The 22,498-nt window shown below is 41.5% G+C and overlaps 1 protein-coding gene across 7 annotated transcripts in view; it reads left to right on the top strand.

Annotated features, from left to right (window-relative positions):
* The window catches only part of myt1a (myelin transcription factor 1a), a 28,284-nt gene extending 6,000 nt beyond the window's left edge, over positions 1–22,284 (top strand). For 4 of the 7 annotated variants that reach the window (XM_042491863.1, XM_042491864.1, XM_042491862.1 and 1 more), the window contains 17 exons: positions 43–1,128; positions 2,747–2,866; positions 3,242–3,332; positions 3,788–3,901; positions 4,017–4,234; positions 5,768–5,970; positions 6,092–6,307; positions 6,391–6,539; positions 8,466–8,528; positions 10,118–10,186; positions 10,463–10,525; positions 10,618–10,701; positions 12,776–12,997; positions 13,088–13,179; positions 13,471–13,574; positions 14,319–14,462; positions 21,660–22,284. In XM_042491863.1, coding sequence (XP_042347797.1) covers positions 43–1,128; positions 2,747–2,866; positions 3,242–3,332; positions 3,788–3,901; positions 4,017–4,234; positions 5,768–5,970; positions 6,092–6,307; positions 6,391–6,539; positions 8,466–8,528; positions 10,118–10,186; positions 10,463–10,525; positions 10,618–10,701; positions 12,776–12,997; positions 13,088–13,179; positions 13,471–13,574; positions 14,319–14,462; positions 21,660–21,803 — 3,182 coding nt within the window. In that variant the 3' untranslated portion in view covers positions 21,804–22,284. Of the gene's footprint in view, positions 1–42; positions 1,129–2,746; positions 2,867–3,241; positions 3,333–3,787; positions 3,902–4,016; positions 4,235–5,767; positions 5,971–6,091; positions 6,308–6,390; positions 6,540–8,465; positions 8,529–10,117; positions 10,187–10,462; positions 10,526–10,617; positions 10,702–12,775; positions 12,998–13,087; positions 13,180–13,470; positions 13,575–14,318; positions 14,463–21,659 lie in introns of those variants that run through there. The other 3 variants (XM_042491867.1, XM_042491865.1, XM_042491866.1) reach the window with 3 other exon arrangements.
* The last annotated feature ends 214 nt before the right edge of the window (positions 22,285–22,498 follow it).

Below are 22,498 nucleotides of genomic sequence, written 5' to 3'. Positions count from 1 at the left end.
ATCATCAGTGACAGTGACATTCATCTGTATTTGACTCCACAGCAGACTGTTCCCTGGTGACATCAGAGGACAAAGAACCAGCAGAAACAGTCGTTTGTCCTCTGGCTGAAGCTGCCAACAACGAAAGCTTTACCTCAGAGACTGAGAACGAGAGTGAGAAAACCTGCGAGGGACTGAAGCCAGTAACAGTCACTGATGATCATCAGCAGGAGGAAACAGAGACAAAGGAGGAGGAAGGTCAGCTGATGACAAAAGAGCAGTCATCAGAGCAGCCTGAAGAAGAACTTACTGAGCTTAAAGAGACTAAAGAAGAGGAGGAAGAAGGGGAAGAGGGAGAAGAAGGAGGAAAGGAAGAGGAAGAGCAGCAAGAGAAAGAACATATTGTAGAGGAGAAGGTAGTAGAGAGACATATGATCTGCCAGGAAAATTCTGATCACCAGTACTCCAGTGGAGATTACAACCATCAGGCCAAAGAAGGAACAGAGAGAAAGAGTGAGAGGGAGGAACGGGAGGAGGAGGAGGAAGATGAAGAAGAAGAGGAGGAGGAAGAGGAAGAAGAGGAAGAGGAGAGAGAGGTCCACCAAGAGGGTGACACTCCTTGCACTTTGAGTCCACGCACTCAGGGATCTGAGGCTGAGATGTCACTCAGGGAAGAAAAGATCAGCACCCCTATGACTGAGGAGGAGGAGGATGATGAAGATGAGATAGAAGAAGAGGACGACGAGAGGCATGGGAAGGCCATATGCGAGGTGGTGGAGGAGGAAGAGGAGGACCCAGACTCCAGCAAAGCCTCTCCAACTACAGTGGTTATAGAAGTTCGCTCTGAGGAGGAGGAGGAGGATGAAGATGATGAGGAAGAGGAGGAGGAAGAGGAGGAAGAGGAGGAAGAGGAGGAAGGAGAGGAGCAGGATCGTGTCTCAGAGGGCTCAGGAATCACAGATGACTCAGAGAACTGGGATATGACTCGGGGGAACCTGGGGCTGCTGGAGCAGGCCATCGCCCTGAAGGCGGAGGAGGTGAAGGGAGGACAGGAGGCGCGCAGCTCCCCAGACTACCAGCCATATAGCACGTCCAGCAGGAGCTCCGAGCCTGCGGCTGTGGCTCGCCGCACTTGTCACTACAGCAAAGGTACACTTCCTGTTACTACCACAAAACGCAGCAGCTCACAGCTGCTCCTGTCTGTCAGACATGTGGAACACTGCAGCTCCAAGTTCACTAAACGCCTGACATCATACTCGCTCCAGATATTAGTTTCAACAACCAAACCATGCAGTTTTTCTATATTTGTTGATTCAACCTTAATACAACTCCAAGACCAGACTATACTTGACAGCCAGAGCCAAGATTTAAGCCTCCACCTAAGTAAAAAAAGTGTACTAAATTACACTTAATTTCAGTACACTTAATATACTTCCCTGAGCAAATTTTTCATGTACAAAAATTGTGCTATTTTGAGCGGGCTAGTTATGTACTTAATATACTAAATATATGTTGCAGTGCTACTAAAGAAATACTAATACATCTAAGTGTACTTGACTATACTATTTGAGACACCATTTAGAAACACTTAAATATACTTAAGTACATCTCTTATTACTACTGCTATACTTAAATATACTATACTTAAATATACTTTATATATACTTTATACTCCAACAATGTTTCTACTTAAAATATTATAATTTAAGCACACATGAAAAACTTAACAAATCATACATACATTTTTTAAACATTTTACTTTAATTATAAATAAATGTATTATATATTACAAGTGTATTAACATTTAACTGAAAAGAATGATGAAAATAAACTTGAAGTGCAGCATTATTAGTCTAATAAAAGATGTACTTAACTATATTTAAATACAGCTTAATTGTGTATAGAAGTCAGGTTTGCTTAATTGTATTTTAGTATGTTTTTAGTAGCACTAATGACATATCATTAGTATATTAAGAGCATTGTTAGCACACTTAGTATATTGCTAATAATGAATATATTAGGTGTACTTTGATTAATTCAAGTTCAGTATACTTTTTTAACACAGGACTAGGTACATTGTAATTACATAACAAATAGCACACTTAAATACATTTTTACACTGAGCCTCAACTTCTTCACAAGATTTGATCCAACATCACAGGCAAATTCATTAATCAGATCTATTTATTTATTTCTTTTAATGCTCAGTTTATTGCCTGTATATTTTGTGTCATGATCTGCCCTCTCTGTTATTTTTCTGTTTATCTGATATGGGGCGTCACTTGTAAAGTTACGCACACTGAACAAAACAGCAACATTTCTCCGCATTTAGCTCTGAAAGTCATTTTTTAATCACATTTAGAGTAATATTTGCGAACTTTGTCCGATTTATTCTTTCGTGAAAAAAATGTTCAAGATAATGTTACTGTAAAATAAAAATGTTTCAAATGAAATCGAAATGTTAAATCTTAATGTTATATGTTAAATCTAAATCTTCAATCTTAATGTTATATGTTCAATCTAAATCTTCAATCTAACCTGAATGTGTTTCGTGTATCTCTCAGTGGTGATGATGAAAATGTATGAATGATGCATTCAACTCAGCATAGCATGTTAGCTGCTTTGAATAATAACAAGAGAGCGAATATAAGTGATTGTGCCGTGAGAGTCAGAGGCTCAGTCTGTGGTATCACCCAGCTCTTACCTTCTCACTGATGTGCTTTCATTCACTGTTGTTGCCATGTGAATCACTCCATCCTCTATTTAGACAAGAAGGAGGTGAAGTGTCCAACCCCAGGGTGTGATGGGACAGGCCATGTAACGGGACTGTACCCTCACCATCGCAGTCTGTCTGGATGTCCTCACAAAGACCGAATCCCTCCAGAGAGTGAGTACTGGTTACCTTTCAGTGCAGCAGTCCAAACCTGATGATCCTCCTGCACATTCTGTCCCTGTCAGCAGCTCAAAGCCCACCCTGAGAGTCCCCACTGCTAACACACACAGTGCTTTTATTTTGACATTCAACATCATGGGAGCAAGGAGAGTGAAGACCTGCTGATATTTTCTTACCTTTTTATTGTCATATCTACCAATATGAGTATTACTACATTACTAAAAAAACACTGCACTAATACTACTACATTTATTACCACTACTGTTTCTCTACTACAATGTGTGTTGTTCAAATACTTGTATTACTAAATGCTGGTGATGTGAACGCTGCTACAGTAAACTACAGTGTGTATCTGCTGTGTGTCTGTAGTCCTGGCCATGCATGAGAATGTCTTGAAGTGTCCGACTCCTGGCTGCACAGGCCAAGGCCATGTCAACAGTAACCGCAACACACACCGCAGGTTAATAAAACACACACACACACAAACACACACACGCTGAACACACTGTAACACATACATATGGGCCTGACTAGCACAACAAATGCGGCCAATGAACATATGCACGATATTTGTAGATTGTATTTTGAGTCTTGAGATAATTATGAACATCTATCTCATAGTTTGGATTTCAGAAATGTATGCATAATGTTACAGATATGTCTTTCTATACAGTCTGTGTTATAGAAGAGTTTCACTGTTTTTCAGTCCTTCATAGACAAATTCTGGAATAACTGAAATCAAAAGGATCCAAAATGAACATAACATATTCATCTAACACAACTAGCACGTACTTACACTGTCTTTAAAAGACTTATCAATAATTCAAACTCCTGTCTGCATGTTTGATGTCAACCTATTCATGAGAGTTTTGTTCCATGACTTTTTTTTTCATTTGGACATGTGTGTGCTGTCAGTCTGTCCGGCTGCCCCATCGCAGCAGCAACCAAGATGAATAAGAGCCAGGACAAGCAGGTCCATTTACAGGCTTCAGCCAGCGAACCCTCCTCCAACTCTGACCGAGTGCTCAGGTGAGACAGGCCTGCTCAGCATCGCTTTTCCAATTCACTTTTTGAATGCATCAATACGTAGACTTATGTCCATGTCACTGTGGGGATAATATAGAGCTTCTGACTTTCCCTGCAGGCCCATGTGCTTTGTGAAGCAGCTGGAGATCCCTCAGTATGGCAGCTACCGGCCCAACACAGTGACCACCACGCCTCGAGCCAACCTGGCCAAGGAGCTGGAGAAATACTCCAAGGTGTCCTTTGACTATGCAAGCTTTGATGTCCAGGTGTTTGGAAAGCGGATGCTCATTCCAAAGACGCCGAGCAGCACTGAAACATCACCCAAAGCCTTCAAATGTAAGAGCCACACACTTCACCTCCATATTCCACATCTGTACTCCATCCTGACCTGCACCGTCTTCAAATGCAATATAGTATAGAAATATATAATACAGGTTACATATTTGTTTTAGTTTTGAACAGAAACTCTAATGCACTGTGGCTGTGTGATTTTATCATTTGTCTTTTTCATGCATATTTGGCCAAATTCTGATGATGTTCCACTACAGTACATCCATATTAGAGCCCAGCCATTGTTGGAGATGTTGATGCTGATACTGTTATCAATATTTGTGGGTTAAAAAATCTGATAACAATGTATCTGCCTATATTCATTTTTATTTAAATTCAATGTTCATTATCTCAAACTGCATAATTCAAGTTCTCACTTAAATAATATGCACACAAGTAAACAGAACATAAAATGAAACACAAGTTGAAACTTCTATAGACGTCATGAATAATAACACAACTAAGGCAAAAGTAAATCCATGTTTGTCTGTCCTCTTCTTCTCCCTCCTGCCTCTTCATCCTGTTTATATTTTAAACAGACTGATGAAGTCCTGTGTTTTCACACTCTAATCTTTATCTTAATCAAAACAAGTATTCACGCAACTTCTAACCAAAATAAATGGAAAAGAAGATCATCCGAAAGAGACAAGAAAGAATTTTGAAGAAGCAGAAAGGGTAGAAGGCATCCCAGGGAGCCTAAAAATTCCAAAACAAAAAATAACAGTGGAATGACCACACTGTAAACATCAGAGGATGACGAGGACTGATGATGTTCAGGCTGTGGATACCTAAAATGATCCGCTTGGATCTGATGAAGGCTGCTTTAGATTTCAGAGGAAAATATCTGAATACTTTTCCCATGAAACATTACTGTACCTTAAATGTATTTTAGAATGTCAACAATACACTGAAAGCTTTTTTTCTATTTATTGGTATGTGAAATATAACTGTAATTTGAGAGTATGGATTAATAATTATTGTGTAGGATTTTTAATTTGGAGAGCAGGACTTTTGTCATGTGTTTGCATTAATGTTTAATTTGAGAGTACACTCTATTCATCTGGAACCAGATTGTTTTTTGACGTTGCTGTTGTTGTTTCTCCAGCTGACAGGCTGTTTAGGATTCTTTGAATCTTGGTGCTATCTAGTGAACTAGCTTGTGTTTCCACCAGTTTTGAGTGGAACCATTGAACAGAAGCAAACCATAGAAGCAAAATCATGGATGGCATTGATTACCTGCAGACAAGAAAGCATGGAACAACTATTAATGAGACCATTGCACTCTCTTTTTTCTGATGGTAAATGGACTGTACTTGTATAGTCTTTTTGACTGAGAGTTTACCTTCCCAGTGAGCAGACAAAATAATGCACGACTGCTTTGCTACAGTGCAGAACAAGCAGTCAGTGTCTAAAAACAAAGCTGATAACAGCAGCTATGTTAGCAACATTTAGCTGTAACGCTGCACGCATGTTGGCTACACCGTCGACTGCTCTGCTCTGCTTGTTCCAGTAAATTCATTATTTCCCTCTTCCACACAGCAAAATCATTCCCTAAGGCCTCCTCCCCCAGTCACAGTGTGTCAGGAGGCTTTTCTAAGAGCGCCTCATCCTCCAGTAGTTATGACTACAGCCAAGATGCTGAGGCAGCCCACATGGCAGCAACAGCCATCCTTAACCTGTCCACCCGCTGCTGGGAGAGACCAGAGACCATCAGCACCAAGCCCAGGGAGTCCTGCACCAAGGTACACTGACCTCCCTCACACACACTCTTCCTGCGACTAATGGAAAACGGCTCCGCTCTCTCTCAGATTTTTCGCTCACTTTAGTGACTCTGACTGTGTCTGTGCTCTTTGAACGCTGCAGGAGTCGGACATTGAAGTGGATGAGAATGGTACTTTGGACCTCAGCATGAAGAAGACCAAGAGGGAGGGCGTGCAGCCTCCAGAGCCTTCATCCTCCTCTTCTTCATCCTCTCAACACATCGGAGCCACCTTGTCTCAAGGCCACGCTCAGCCAGAGTGGGAGGAGCCACTGGACTTCACCAAACCAAGCGGAGTCAAAGAGGAGGACCATGAAGAGGTACACTGTCAGACATCTCATCTCTAAGAACACTCAGAGTGAGGAGGATCATCATCACTTTCACATGTTTGACCTCTCTGCAGGTGGAATACGCTGCTCCCTCATACACTTCCTCTGATGGGGAGGAGGAGAACCAGGAGAACCTGGAGGACAGGAAGTACCCCGGTGAGGTCACCACCAGCAGCTTCAAGGTCAAGTTTCAGCCCAAAGACAGCAAAAAAGAGGTTCTGGTGTAAGTCACAACTTTAAGCATATACTCACTCAAAACATTGTCACACTTTTGTAGCAAGTGTTCGTCAGAAAAGTCCTCCTTAGTTAGATGATATGTCTGGGACCCGTGTAGAAACATTATTATCACTGTCAGTTAAGCCAACAGATTTGGTCAAAAGATCAGAAGTCTAGTTCAAGTTCATCAGTCCATCAAACAATTAACAAACATTCTCCAAAAGGTCTTTCTCTTTCAACCTCGTGCTGTGTTCATGTCCCTTGCTGATCTACCAACTCCACTGTTCAAGCAAACAAACAAAATTTTACTTATATGGCAAATTTCTACGGAGCCCCTAAAGGGACTTGAAAAAGAAAGAAAGAAAGAAAAAAATTTACCTGAAGTAAAAAAAAAAGAAAAAGAAAAAAAAAATTGAAATTTTAGAAATTTAGTTTCTAGTTACCATGATAACGGATCGAGTGCGCATGACAAACATATTACTTGTTAAGAAACATATCATGTGTGCACGTGATAGTTTTTCATTTGCACTTGATACCGAGGTAATACATCGCTGCACCTTCAATGTTTACAGTCCTTCACCTGTAAAAACTGGTGTAGCCCTTGTGACGAAATAGTCCACAAGACTTCAGAATTTGTTTTAAATGTCATTTGGAGGCAATATAACAGTGAGGACTTGCTAGCAAAACACAATGTCCTTATAATGAAGTCCATGGTTGAAATAAAGTGCAACTAATTCCTGGACATTCATATCCAAACGGATCCAAACTGGTCAGCCTTGCCTGCTACATAACCTATAAACACCTGTTATGCTATCTCGTGCTAAGTAATACTTTCTCAAACGCACATGATACCTTTTCTGCACACGTGATCCGTTGTCATGGTAACCACAAACTAAATGTTTGTTTTTTTTATCCCCAAGTTAATTTTTTTTCTGTCTTTTTTTTCTCCCCATGTCCCTTAAGGGGCTCCATACATTCAATTCCAGGTGAAAGTACAATGTGCTGCAAAGTGCAAGTACAAGTTGCAGGCACACAACAAAGCCGTCAACTGACCATAAAAGTGTAGCAAATCCACTGAAACTTAAAAAAAAAAACTCATAAAATAAGATGAAGAATAAACCAATAAAGATACAAAGACATGTAAGTCAGAACTGATAAGAAATTTGTTAAAATTAAATAAAATGATAATACCAAAAGTAAACCATTAAAAGAGGATAATACATATAAACTAAAATGAATAAAATAAAAAGAATAGAATAAAATAAGATAAATAGTCCAATAAAATATGACAAAACATGAGTAAAACAAAAAAATACCAAATTCTAGATAAACCAACTAACCAGTAAAATAAAAAACCCACCTAAGTTAAAACCATTAAATTAAATAAATTATATTAAATTAAATTGGCAAACCAGACTACTGGAATGCAATGCTAAAAAGGAATGTCTTCCACTGAACTTTAAAAAATGATAGCGTTGGGGATCTCCTAGTGTCATCAGGTAACATGTTCCAGCGGCTTGGAGCCTAACACCTAAAGGCAATCTATCACCCGTTTTCGGTGCCAGATGACCGGATGGGGTCGATCAGTCATGTTTAATCATGGACTCCTGAAATCAATGGGCTTCTCCTCACATTCCCTTAGTCAAGTCACACTTTCAAGTCAGAAGTGACTGGTCAGAAGTGAGTTTTATGTATCTCTCTATATAGGTATATATATCAATCTATGTATCTATCTATAGGCACAGCATTAGGTTCACAGTCACCACTATGAAACATTTTGACAAGTGAAACTTAATGCTGACATCCAAACTTGTTGTGGAACAAAAACTAGTAGTATAGTATAGTCAGAATGTACACTGTAGTGTTTTTCCTGCCGTGTCAGCATTAGCATGGCCCTCACAGACTGATGTGTGAGTGTGTATCTTGGCCCTAGATGTCCCACACCAGGCTGTGATGGCAGCGGACACATCACTGGCAACTACGCCTCACATCGAAGGTAAGACCTGTACTCTGACTTGGACATGATAAGTGAAGTGTGTTTGCTTTATTAACTCTATATACTCTGGTGTGACTGCAGATTTGTTGGCTCTAACTGGAATCATTTCAGAAGGAAAACAAGATTGTACATTTGATTGCATTATCCAGTTAGATTATTTGTTTGTGGAAACATTAGGAAAAGTTGATAAAATTACAAGCTCTACTAAATCCCACTTCCTGGAAAGACTCAACAAATGTGATGGCAGCCTGTGGAAATGTAGATAAGCTTGTCGCAGAGTTTGAATCAGGCCAGTACTCAGCAGTACAGAGTGCTGCCACAGAGAGTACCACTATCGGTCATTCAGCCCATCCAGCCTCTCTCTGATGACTGCAGGTAGTCAGGCAGGTGTAGTTAGTGAAAGTGTTAGAGGCTGAAACCAGCCACAGGAGGCCAGATGAGCAGCTGTGTTAAGTACAATATGTTGGAAGTTGGAAAGCTGGTGGATAAGAGCATAGATTTATGCCTGAGCCTCTGAAAGCCTCTGTCCATACATCAGGCCTGCACAGAGGCAGAGGGTAGTCTTCATTATTAAAATATAATTATGAATGTTAGTTACTACTTGTATTTATATTACAAATGAATAATTCTTTCACTTAATCATGCCCTCAAGTACTGCATTATCTGCAGGCTGTAAGACGAGTACAAAAATGGAGCACTGCATGTGGCTTCTCTCTGATATTGAACCCCTTTAATCCTTTGAATCCTGAATTGAATCAGTTTTCTTGTGCTGCGTACCACAAATTGCAAGAAATTGGTAATAGGTGACAGAAAAATTACTTTTAAATGTAGGGGATAGGAGGGGATGATTATTAGAAAATAATCTAAAAAAAACTGTATTTATAATTACAATGATTGCAAACAAGTTTACTCAAGTTTCAATAGTTAAAAAGACAAAAGCAGCAACTTAGTATTAACATTTGTCTAAAATGCATTTTGGCATAGGTCTTTCCTAGGTATGTAGATCTGCAACAATAAGCTTTCTTTAATCTTTGTGTCTCATAGTTGGAGGAACGTAACAGTTGGTTTAAAAAGAGCCAAACAGTTAAAAGATCATTTGATCTGACTGGAATTCAGATGACACGAGTCAAATTAAAAAAATCTACTGAAAAAACGTGGAAGATGTTTCACCTCCATTCAAATATGGCCTCTTCAGTTCTAGTGAGAGGGCAACTGGAACTGCAGTGTGTGCCCATTAGCAGGTACATGACATACTCTGTGTGCCATGTGACCTGGAAAACCTGTCATTAGAACTGTAGAGGGAGCAAAAACTCAGTGGGTTGTTTCATATCCACCAGAGATCAATCTACCAGAGAGACTGAGCTGACTCTACACACACACGTTTATCGTCTATTATTTTTCCTCTCCAACTCCTCCACTGCCTTATGAGATAATAAAAGCACTCCTGTCCTTCCTGTGTGTGTGCCAGTCTGCCCAGTCCTGTCTTGGCTCTGTAGTCCAGTTCAGGTTCTGGCTCTTCCTTCACTCATACTCAGACATCCTGTTCTCAGTCCGGTTTTCTGACGTTCTCTCTCTAACCTATCTTCCAGTCTGTCAGGCTGTCCTCTTGCTGATAAATCACTTCGGACCCTCATGGCTGCCCACACAGCTGAACTAAAGTATGTCTGCTTTCTCCTGTCTCTCACCTCCAACATGTTCACTGAGCACTCAGTCTGCAGCTACAGCTCTGTCCCTGCTCTCCTTTAACACTTCTATCAATACTCCAAATTAGTCTTCATTTAGTTCAATATTGAAAAATCCAAGGCAAAACAATGAGCCCTCATTATGTAGTGAGAACAGCTGCTTTGTACCTGCAGTCTGTGGATGATGTTAGTTTGTGGAGTGAAAGAACGTGTGTGTGTGTGTGTGTGTACACGTGTGTGTGTGTGTCTCAGGTGTCCCACTCCAGGATGTGATGGATCAGGCCACATCACAGGAAACTACGCTTCACACAGAAGGTAGGGGCTCCTCTCCTGCTCTGCCAGCTCTACCATCAGTCCCTCTGTGCAGACAGACACTGTGATTGGTCCTCTCTGTTTCTCTCTGCCAGTCTGTCCGGATGCCCCCGAGCCAAGAAAGGTGGGATCAAATCAACCCCCACCAAGGATGACAAAGAAGACTCGGAGCTGTTGAGGTGAGCAGCAGTAGTTCATTAGCTCAGCGGACACCTAATGTTGGATCGTCACTGTAGATGAAATGGGCTTCATTGAAAGTCACCTAGAAATAATTCAGCGCTTAAACAGTAACCAAACCCTCAAACCATGTTTTTCAGTTGAAAAGCAATATATCCGGGTATTCATTGGTGTTATTGATTGATTCAGTTCCAACTCTTGATATTTTAGTGTAAAGGATTCAAATTCTACATATTGTGTATAAATATGCGGTAACACTTTCTATGAAGTCTCTAATGCATTATAACATATTATGAACATACTTAAAATGCAGTATAATGCCTCTATAATGCTGTATAATCATAGTTACAAGCACTTGTGGTTATTTAAAATGATTCATAAAAATGATCATAACTCATTATGAGTATGATGTCTATAATGAATTATGAACACACTTATAATGTGTTATAGTGTGCATATAGTTATAAGCATTTATAAATATTCAAAATACTTTTTAACAACAGTCATCATTCTGTAGTTTAAAAGTAGTGTTTCTTATGTCTCCAAATCCAAAAAATTCAGGTTTTTATTCTGAAAACTCTTTTCAACGTGAACTAACAGGGTTTCTGGGTGATTACTTTGACACAATCAGAAAACACTGTTTCGTTCCTCTAATTAACTGCTTAATTGACATTACCACCATTCACTTTCTTCATTCATTCTACTGCTCGCTTGCCCCCTGTCTCTCTCTATCTCCCTTTTTGAGCTGGGGAGAAGTTATGCTTTTGAATCATAGTTGAATAATACAGAAGACAATCTTCCATCTTCATGCTCATATCTGTATCATTATCTCCAAATTGAGGCAATAAGTGTTATTTCGAATGTTCATCGTCACAAAGTTTGTACTGTGCGTACGTTCCTGTTCAAAACAATACGCTTCACAGCATATTTTGTGCTGTTCTTGCATTGACTCAATCTTATTCTTTGTCACATTCCTTAAGCAAACAAAGACTACTTATAGTGACTTATAACTATATGCACACTATAATACATTATAAGTATGTTTATAATTCATGATAGACATTGGCATCATGGTGAGTTATGATTATTTTTATAAAGTATTATAATGACTGCTTGTAACTATGATTATACACCATTATAGCATCAGACATGGGCTTCATAGAAAGTGTTAATATACGTAGTGACAGCCCTCCAAAGGTTGAAACCTGCTATTGCAATTAAATTTTGCTATTGGCTGATCCTTGTAGCAGGAGCCTGCTTTCATCACCAACTGACCCCCCTGTCACTGCTCTCTCGCCAACCGACAACTTCATGTGTGTGCAGCACAATTGGGTGACTGTGCATGTCTTACCCCCGCCCCTTCCAGCCCTGCCCATATTTCAGACTTTCTTTTCTCTTTGCTACTCCAAGCTCCTCCCGGATGTCTAAGCTCCTCACCCTATCTCTAAGGCTGAGCCCAGAAACCCTCCACAGGAGACTCATTTCAAGCGATTGTATCCGTGATCTCATTCTGTCAGTCACTACCCAGAACTCATGGCCATAGGTTAGGGTCTGAACATAGGGTGGACCAGTAAATCGAGAGCTTTGCCAACTCAGCTTTGCCAACTCAGCTCCTTCATCACCATGACAGTCCAACGCATCCCTGCAGACAAGACACCAAACCCCCTATCCATCTTATGCTCCATTCTACCATCAGTCATGAACAAGACCTTGAGATACTTGAACTCCTTCGCTTGGGGAAGCAACTCCCTCCCAACTCCCCCCAGAGGGGGCAATTCACCATTTCCCGGTGGGGAACCATGGCTTTAGACTTGGAGGTGCTGACTCGCACTTCATACTCAGCTGCAAACCACCCCAGTGCATGCTGGAGGTCACAGTGTGATGAAACCAAGAACCACATGATCTGCAAAGAGCAGAGATGTTCATTACTGATGTCTATTCTGACGCTACAACACCTCCTTCAGATTGATGTGTTATGTCCCCAGCTGAATAACAGATGTGTCTTTCTGATGCTAGACTCTAGACACCTGTCCATCAGTGAGAGTGGGACCTGTCTGTCTGTCTGTCTGTCTTCAGGTGTCCAGTTCCTGGCTGTGACAGTCTGGGCCATATCAGTGGGAAGTACGCCACCCACCGCAGTGCCTATGGCTGTCCACTGGCGGCACGCCGGCAGAAGGAAGGTCTTCTTAATGGCACTCCCTTCTCCTGGAAAGCCTTCAAGACAGAGGGTCCAACCTGTCCAACGCCAGGCTGTGATGGCTCCGGCCACGCTAACGGCAGCTTCCTGACACATCGCAGGTATTCTCAGTGTCTGATAGTTTAAGCACACAGAGACATGGGGGGGGGGGTTCTCGTTGAAATGTGATTGTGATCAGTTGCTCCTCTCAGTCTGTCAGGGTGTCCCAGAGCACTGGCCAACAAGAAGAGAGCCAAGTTCCCTGGAGATGAGTATATCACCGCAAAGTTCAGAGCCAGTGATGGTAAGAGACACTTCTGTCCCCTCTGCCTCATAATGTGTCTCTCACATGTCTCACCAACTACTCCTGCTACTGTTACATATCTCACCTACTTCTCCTACTACTGTTATTAAGACATGGAGACATGAAAACATGATGGGCACAACAATATAATCACATGGCATGCACAGACACAGAGACAGGAGTTGTTTTCCATTAGATGGACTCAGAGATGTCTCTCAGAGGAGTGTGTGACAGCCACAGCAGGTAAGTTTGGCAGTTGTTTGCTTACTGTGTGTTGTTGTTCTCGCTCAGTTCTGGACAATGATGAGGACATCAAGCAGCTCAACAAGGAGATCAACGAGCTGAGCGAGTCCAATTCAGAGATGGAGGCTGACATGATGAACTTGCATACTCAGGTAAGCTCAGCTGCTCAGTTCCCTGCACGCTGCCAGCAGGAGGGGGATCAGACTGACACCTGCTGTGTTTAAGAGCACGTCCAGGAGGAGACACTGCCATGGTGTTGGGGTGTTGTTGGTTGAAATTGATCAGAGCCAATAATTGACTATAGAGAAAACTGATTGAGATAGATGCTGCGCAGACCACCTTTATGGATACATAGGTAGAGCTGCATATGGTGCAGTGAGTCACTCTCACTGCTGCTTAGTCCCAGAGGCACCATCCCCTCCCTCCACCACCTCCTTATACGTGGGAGTGGCCACGTATGAGGGATTTCTGGGAGGTGATAGTCCACGATTTCACAGAGGAATCGTGGATTCAAAACGTACAGATGATCTGCTTAACTTTTGAAGAGTTATGCGATGCAAAGTAGTGCCTGCTGCATCATGCCCGAAGGAGCCATTTTCTATCGACAAGCGCACAGCTATAGCATCATGTGACATATAAAAGCCCAAAAAGTGTTTCCATTGCAGTTTTGCAAAATATGGCTTTGTCAAAGCGAATGAAATACCACCTCGTGAAAGTAAAAGCTTTTTGCAATAAATGGGACTTTTTACAAAAAAATTTAAAAATCCCCCACAGCCTAAAACATTTCCCCCACACACTGACAGTGTATTCTATTTATTTGTGTATTTATTTGTAGTTGTATTGTCTCTCTTTCTGTGTCTCTGCTTCAGGACTGTATTTGTCTGTCTTTATATCAGATCTCCTCCATGGAGAAGAATCTGAAGAGCATGGAGGAGGAGAATCAACATATCGAGGAGAGGAACGAGGCCTTGTTCCTGGAGCTATCAGGCCTGAGTCAGGCCCTGATCCGCAGCCTGGCCAACATCCGCCTGCCCGCTATGGTGAGTATGTGATGGCTCTCATTCAGAAAACAAAATCTCTTTTGGATTGTTTTAAAAGAGAATGACCAGAAGGAAATTATTTCCTCCTGGTCATTCTAGATATGAATGGAAAGCAGGTCAGAGTTGTAACTTTTTCTGTGTAACAGCTCCTTTGACAGGTGAATTGTAATAACTTATGACCTCTTGACTTTTCATCACACACCATCCTTAGGTCTCATGTTTAATGATATAGGGCCAAATACCTGAAATACCGGAGATTCACTGCTGAGTGCTAATTATCTAATCTTATCATACTAACATGCTAAACTTAGATGTGTTAGTGTTTATCTGTGCTAAAGTACAGCCTCAGAATTGGTAGCACGGCTACAGAGTACCAGCTTGGAGAATTTTTGCCATCACCACCGACTGTCAGTTAAGCCTTATTCCCACTGCACAAAAAACAGCAAAAACACCCGCTAACATCTGGCTTTTTAACGGAATGTGTACAAGCAGCATTCACACTTGGGTAAAATGACTCTGCAGAAAATACGGGTATTCATCAGCTCTGGCTCCATTCAGCATGGATGGAAACAAAATACCCAGGTGAATGTGTTAATTTCAGCCCCTTAACTGGTGAGATGCAATGACACACCGTCACTAATTACCAACCATCTCCACCTAAGCAGCGGTAAAACACTGATCCAAATTAGTCTGCACTGAGTTTGAGAGACTGAATAGGTAAGAGATATATAAAGAGATGTTTTCACAGACCTCTTTCCTTGTTTAAAAATGATTGTCACTTATGGAAAAGTAATGTGCCGTTACAGATATCAGCAATTGCTTTTCCAAAATGTCTGACATATCATACATTCATACATACAGCATCATACATTTCAAATGTATGTATGATTAGTTTTAAAAAGAATAATAGATGTCTAAAATGTAATTGGTACTAGTACAAAAAGAATTACTGAGAAAGAGAGAGAAAGAGAAAGAGAGGGAGAGAGAGAGAGAGGTAACTTACATTTCCCTGGTGAAAGAGTGCCTGTGCTAGAGATGACTGTGTGGACACCTGTGGTGTAACTGGGCCAACTAACAACAGCATCTTTCCAGTGGTGTCTGTAAAGTCTTATTAACATTACAGTTACTGTTAGCCAGCCAAAAGGAGTGAGCTCAGAAAAAGAGACACAGCTGAGAGCAGAGGGACAGTACAAAGGCCTCTAAATTAATGGAGGCTTTCTCATGGAGAAAATCTGACCTGCTCCATTTATCATGAAAAGATAAGAGCACATCATAATGTAAAGTCATGCCTTCATCACACAACTTTTTTAAAACTAATATATAACTTGTTTTTTTCCTGAGGATGTCTTCAGACAGACAGTTTTGTTTTTACACAGACAGCTCAGAAAGAACTCTTTCGGCTAGTTTCATTTACTGAGTTGCGCACTGAGACAGATACTAAGTTGAAAACAGCACATCATGTGCTCATCTGTTGACAGAATGGCTACTGTGGTTCTCATTCATAGCATTCGTTTCAGTGTTTCACTATGGGATATGCTTCCCTGTGTGTACCTCTGAAGCATTTATCTCATTATGCCAATCCTATGACGATGCAGCATCATTCAAACATCTCTTCTTGCTTCAAAGCATTTCTCAACCAGTTGCATTGGCGAACGAGCTTAACTGTCCACAGAGTGTTTACTCACCTCACCGTTACGGTAGGGTTTTTTTTATTTATTAGCACTCCAGCAAACATGCGGTCATTCTCAGTTAGCTTTCCAGCTAATCAGGATGGACTGCAATGCTAATCTCCCCCTGACCAGAGAAGACGCAGACTCCGGGGCTCGACTCTGTGTTTACAGAAATGAAATTTCGAGACAAACAGCAGGTCTGCTCGTGCTGACTCGGGCTGCAACATGCCAGGCTGGCCATCAAAGCCCCTGGTTGCAGGCACTGCGCCTGCTTCACTGTGAAGAGCCTCCAAAGACAGCTAGAACACGAAGCTAGCTTGTCGGGGAAGGACCCTTACATACAAGGTACAAGGTACAAGATTTATTGCCATTTTCTTAAATGTGGTTTAAGAAGAAATTAAATTAAAGTGGATCCTAAATGCTGCTGCATCTTTTTGTACCATGTCTACCAGTCTGCCAACCAACAACAGGGACAAGAAGGGGGCTAATGAGGACGCTGGGCTGTGTGCAGGCTCCAGCTGGGGCTCTCAGCTGGACCCAGCCTCGGCCAATTGGACATGCCAATTATTCCTGACAGGATTTTTGGCACCGTTATGGCCTCTATGCAGCAGCGATGTGAGGCTACAAAAAGGGAGGATGAATGACAAATGACAAAATAAGTCTACTTTGTACCTTGTACCTTTTAGCTTGTAAGTCTGTCAGGCTGGGGCGGAATATACGAGGGCCAATTTGTCAGAGGTCTCTGGAGCAGCAGTCTTCAGCGCTCCCACATAAACTAGCAGGAGCTCTTAGCAGTGCTTCTCACCTTGAAACGTTTTCTTCATTCTTTCTCAGCGGGTATCATATGCTGGTGAGAATGGACTATACAACAACGGTGGCATATATAAACCCTCAAGGGGGTTAACATTGCGGTCAGCTACACACACCAAACTGATATTGTGGAGCAATAGGTGTTTCCTGTCTCTGAGAGTAGCGCATCCCAGGAGTTATGAACCAGGCATTAGATCTGCTGTCCAGGGAAACGCTGCTGTATGCAGATTGGAGTCTGCATGCAGCCATCACAAGGCAGGTATGGATGCGCTACTGCCGAGCCGCAGTGGATCTGTTCGCATCGACAGGAAACTCGCAGTGTCCTCATGGTTTTTTTTTTGGTGCGCGATTTAGACACGCCACTCAGCATGGCAGCAATCGCTCACATTTAGCCGCGCACCCTCCTGTCTAGAGTGAGAGCACCGCCACATGTTGATTGTGATAGCTCCACACTCCACCAGCCAGTGCACTGCTGGCAAAGATATATCGACTCCTGTGAGGACAGCCATGGCAGCCCCCGCTACGCAGGGACATCCCGTCCCAGGTGTCAGGGAACATATTTCACCCGCACTCACAACGCCTGGCACTATGGGCCTGGCCCGGCTCACTGGTCCTCCATTTTAATCACTAGGGGAAGCCGACTTGAAACATCTGTCTCTGAAGACAGTGTTCTTGCTGGTTTTGGCTTCTGCTAAGCCAGTGACATTCACATACTCTCAGTGCATCCTTTCTGCACTCAGTTTGCCCCAGGGAATGTCAGGGTGACGCTGAAGCCTAATCCTGCCTTTGAGACAGGACTGAGCAGAGCTGCAGCTTTGGAGTTCCAGTGAAATCAGTTTTTATTTAAGATTCAAGAATGTAGTAATTACTTTTTTAAAAAAGAATATTATTATATTATTAAAAAAGAAAATAATATGATTGCAATTTATTACAAAAATACATTAAAATATTTCTGCCCCAGTAATACCAGTACGGGGGGGGTTGTCAGGGAAACCCACAGGAGGAGGAGAGTGAGGGTGAGGTTCCAGTGTGCTTCACAACCACCAGTGTTTCAGGAAGTACCCAGCTCAAGTCATCTACACTATACAATGCAAGACAAATATCACACAAGTTAGAACGCCACAGCAAAATCAAATGCAATTATATTCTCTCACCCCATCTACCCAAGAGAGCACTCACACTACTTTATAGCATCCATCTAAACCCAACAAGGAAGAAAAGAACCTCCACCCATTTAGCTCGCACCTGCTGGTATATAGAGTGGTGAAGTAATGAGTCCTAAAACGCGGAAGTCTGTTAGCTTTTTAGCACTTCTGGTTCCCTCGTCTTAAAGTCTATGGGTTTTTTGAATGGGTTTTCATTAAAATGCCTAAAATAAAGTTTGTGGCTAACACAGGCTAAATGTATTTAGACGTTTTGTTCTGCAACATAAAATACGTCCGTACAAACCAGATTTTTTAAGTTTTAAGGTTTTTACGCATCCTTAAAAAGGTGGTTGCTTACAAGTGGCTAGATCGGACTACAGTGTTTGTTGGGCATGTTAGACGTCATCACACTGGACACAGAAACTCATTAAACCCACTTGCTCACCTTTACAGCTTAATAGAGTCACACTCAAACTTGTAGATTTATGTTTATAAAGTTTTTCAATCGTGTTTTAACATGTTTTTACAGTGTTTGTAGTTGTGAGGTTTAAGTCGTACGACCGCGATGTACTTTGTGTATAACAATAGCTTTTTGCTTCTGGCGATTTCATTTATGCTTCAAAACACACAGAAGTAGTGTTCCTCTGTGAAGATTATCATGCTGAACAAAACGTGTAAAGTATCATGACCTCGTGTTCGTTACAGAGCTTATTTTTGGCGATAATCAAAAATCCCATCCAAAAATACCATATGGCTTTTGGGGAGGGAACCATGGAGGGAACCAGTGCAATGCTAACTTCCTGGTTGGCTTACAAAAATACATCATCCCTTCACCACCCTATAGCAACCTAATCTTCCTGCTACTGGCAGAAAGACAATTGCCACAATATCAGAACCTCCTCTTTCTCTGTTAGCCCATTAACAGTTGGTCTACAAAATACATGCACAATAAAATACAGGCCTTTTTCCCCTGTTACAATCTACAGTCTGTAAGCATTTCAAGTACAAAAAAAGGAACCCAGGGAAAATCAACAATACTGGAAATAAAAAGGGCAACATTAGTTTAACTAAATCACAAAAAATAGGTAATCAAAGATAGATAAAAACAAGGGAAACAAAAACAGCTGTGGCAAAAAATGTTCCTCCTAATAATGAAAAAGAATAAAAAAAGAAAAAAAAGAAAACTTATTCTTCTTTACAATAATGACAATGAATGAAGAGACATGAACTAAATTATTATATAATATTATCTTTACACAAGTTCAACAAAGCTAGGTCAGGCAGGGAGATAACATGTTCCTCCTTCCTACATGAGATGTAGGCTACATATTACTAAAAACATTGGCACATTGATGGTTTAAAAAACAACATCAAACAATGGTGTACCTTGGAGCTGCGTGTCGCGGTGGCCACTTGGCCTTTGCGGTGATCACTCTGCACACACACAACTGTACTCTACTCATCACGCAGTGCTGCACAAGTGTTGCAGGAAAAGCAAATCCCATCATCAGTAACCTCCAGTCTGCCTGCAAGTGGCGCCTGCAGTGATGTCATAGACACTAATACGAAACAATACGATATGATATACTTTCTGACAAGCACATTTCAACTGAACATTCGTACATGCACACTTAAAGAGTAACATGATAATGGCATATCTCACTCTCACTTTGTTGCCCTCAGCAGCAGTGACCGGGTGGGAAGAGTGTGGCAAGCTCATACTTAGCCACACATGGCTACTCTTGAAGTGGCACGCTAAAGCGTAAGGGCCACTGGCACTTAGTCAGAGTTATTACTAGTCGGGCAACTCAAAGAGGAGGACTCAACTATTACAAAAGCGAGGGTTCTCACACTGGATTGTGGGAGCAACTGCTCTAGCCCAGGGGTATTCAACTAAAATTCAAAGGGGTCTAGTTGCTAAAATTTACTCCCAGCAAAGGTCTGAACCTCATACCTAAAAACCAGAATCATAATTAATTGAACATTTTTACCTTGATTACAATTAATGAATGATTATTTTGCTTTTCCTTTTGTTGTGATTTGTTTTTTGCCCTTCTAGTTCACTGACAGTTTCATTTGACCATGGTGTGTTGGAGTGTAATAAACATATGATTTATTATTATTTATTAAACTTTCCAGCATTATATAAAAAAGCTCCGATCTAAACAAACTTCAGGTAAATTTAAGCACATTGTCCTGATAATTGGCCAACCTCTCCTGACTGCAGGACTCTGACTTCATCTTCTGTAAACTGTCTGTGCTATTACTGATTTTACTCAAGAAAAAAAAAGGTGAGTAGGCCTACTTCTCCTATAGCTGCCAACAGCCTGCCAACATTCCCATTTAGTGTAAGGGTGAAAATAAGGTGATGTGCTTGTGGCCCCAGGCCCCCAAAACATTACATCTGCCCTGGTAATAAAATTGAGAGCTCAACGTGAGCAGCTGGATGAGACACAGAGCGATGCGTCCTGGTGTTTCTAAATAATTCATCCAAAGTCTGATTAAACCTGAAACTAACACAGTAGAAGTTTGTAGAAGTCACTTTCCACCTCTGCAAATTTGGCTGTTTCAGACACTTAGGTGCTTTGAGGAGAAGCTGCGCTATTTTTGTCTGTCTCACTGTGCTGCTGTCGGACCATCAGCTGTTTGATCCGCAATGATGAAATGCTGTGGCTGTCAAACACTCAGCTGTTCTAAAGTCAAAGTCGTTCACTTTTTTTACATAGTTGTTCAACATTTCTGCCCTTGCTGTGTTTTGGTGTGAGATTTTCCTTGGTGTCATAAGAACGTGAGACAGAGCCCAAAAGCGTGAGACGCATGGAAGATGTGTGGGAGTGGGCAGCCCCGGTGGGGAAAAAGTTAACAAAATTTTTAAATAACCGAAATACCCAACATGGGCAACATTATGTTGGTTAGAGGTTCTGAAAGTTGGTTTCGATTGTTTTTTGATTAATTGACCCGCACTACTCCTTAAAAAATATTCTCATTCTTACATTTTATTACGACTTGGCTACGGGTCGAGGCAGGACAAAGTTTTGGTCCAGATTCAGACCACAGACCGCGCCATTTGTTGATGCCTGCTTTAGCCTATATGAGCCAGGATCTGCAGCCGCCGCCACTGCGAGCTCATTCTAATCGTGACTTGGCTACATCCTGGGCCCTGTTTAAAGGGGTCTCTATCCAGGATATTTTGAGGTTTAGGTGGTGCTGATCTCACAGCCCTCCCTGGGACAGAGTGAATTCTGTGGAGTGCTAGTGGTTAGCTAGCTAGCTGAGATAAGCTTGTCTGGCTATACCGCATACTCCATATCCCACAGTGAGACATTGAAACGAATGCTTTGAATGACCGCTCAAGGTTACTTGCATTTTCAGAGTAGCATGAGTGAGATGTCTCACCAGACAACCCGTCTTGCTGAGGTGAAGCCCGGAAGAGATGCTTATTTTGAATGATGCTGCATTATAGCGCAAGCTAGTGATAAGAAGTTTACAGCTCAAACTCTTTATAGACACAGGCTTACCTGACTTGACCCAAACTTTTTCATTTTGTGACTTTTGGACTTGTGTGTGTTCAGCAGGAGCCGCTGTCAGAGCATAACTTTGACAGCTATGTGGAGACCCTGACCCACATGTTTACCAATAAAGACTGCTACCAGAACCCTGAGAACCGGGCTCTGCTCGAGTCCATCAACCAGGCGGTGAAGGGCATTGAGGTGTGATGGGCAGGAGGAGGACAGGGGGCGGGGCATCACACTGACTACACCACTCTTTCTTTTCAGACCCTTTAGATACTGTATGTAATTCTTCTTCTCATTTGGAGCTGACATCTGTTCTCTGCATTAGTTTGCTGTTTGCATGTTGCTTTCTGATGGTATGAGCGTGAACAGATTAGGGTGTGGACATCAAGTGTGTTAGCACACTGGAATTTAACTGTTACTGTAAGCAAGGACCCCTGCAGGTCTACACAGTGCCCGGCCCAGAGTGCAGTCTACAGCCTGAGCTGAGCAGATCCTTTTAGTTAGTGAACATATCCATCTCCACACTATGATGTTGATAGTATTCTATATAAGCATAGTGATGTTGCACCTCCAGGACTAGTTTGTAGATTCATTCTTACTATTGCTGTGTAACTATTTAAGTCCTTTGCAAATGTTGGTTTGATAACTTATTCATTCATGTCTTCTGTATTATTTTTTATGTTGGCCTATTTATTATTCATGATCTATTTATTGACTTTTTTTAATTTCAAAATGCCACCTGAGAAGATTTTAAAGGGTAACCAAGATAAGGGAATCATTTCCTCTGCATTGTTGAACAAAGAGGAAATATTTTAAGATATCAACTATGAATTGTTTTATATATCTTATTATTTATTTAAAATACAGGAATCTTTTTAAGTGGAAATATTTTGTAA

The sequence above is a fragment of the Plectropomus leopardus genome, chromosome 8 (assembly GCF_008729295.1).
Source record: "Plectropomus leopardus isolate mb chromosome 8, YSFRI_Pleo_2.0, whole genome shotgun sequence".
In the NCBI taxonomy this organism is placed as follows: Eukaryota; Metazoa; Chordata; class Actinopteri; order Perciformes; family Serranidae; genus Plectropomus; species Plectropomus leopardus.
This window is presented reverse-complemented; position numbering and strand designations above follow the sequence as displayed.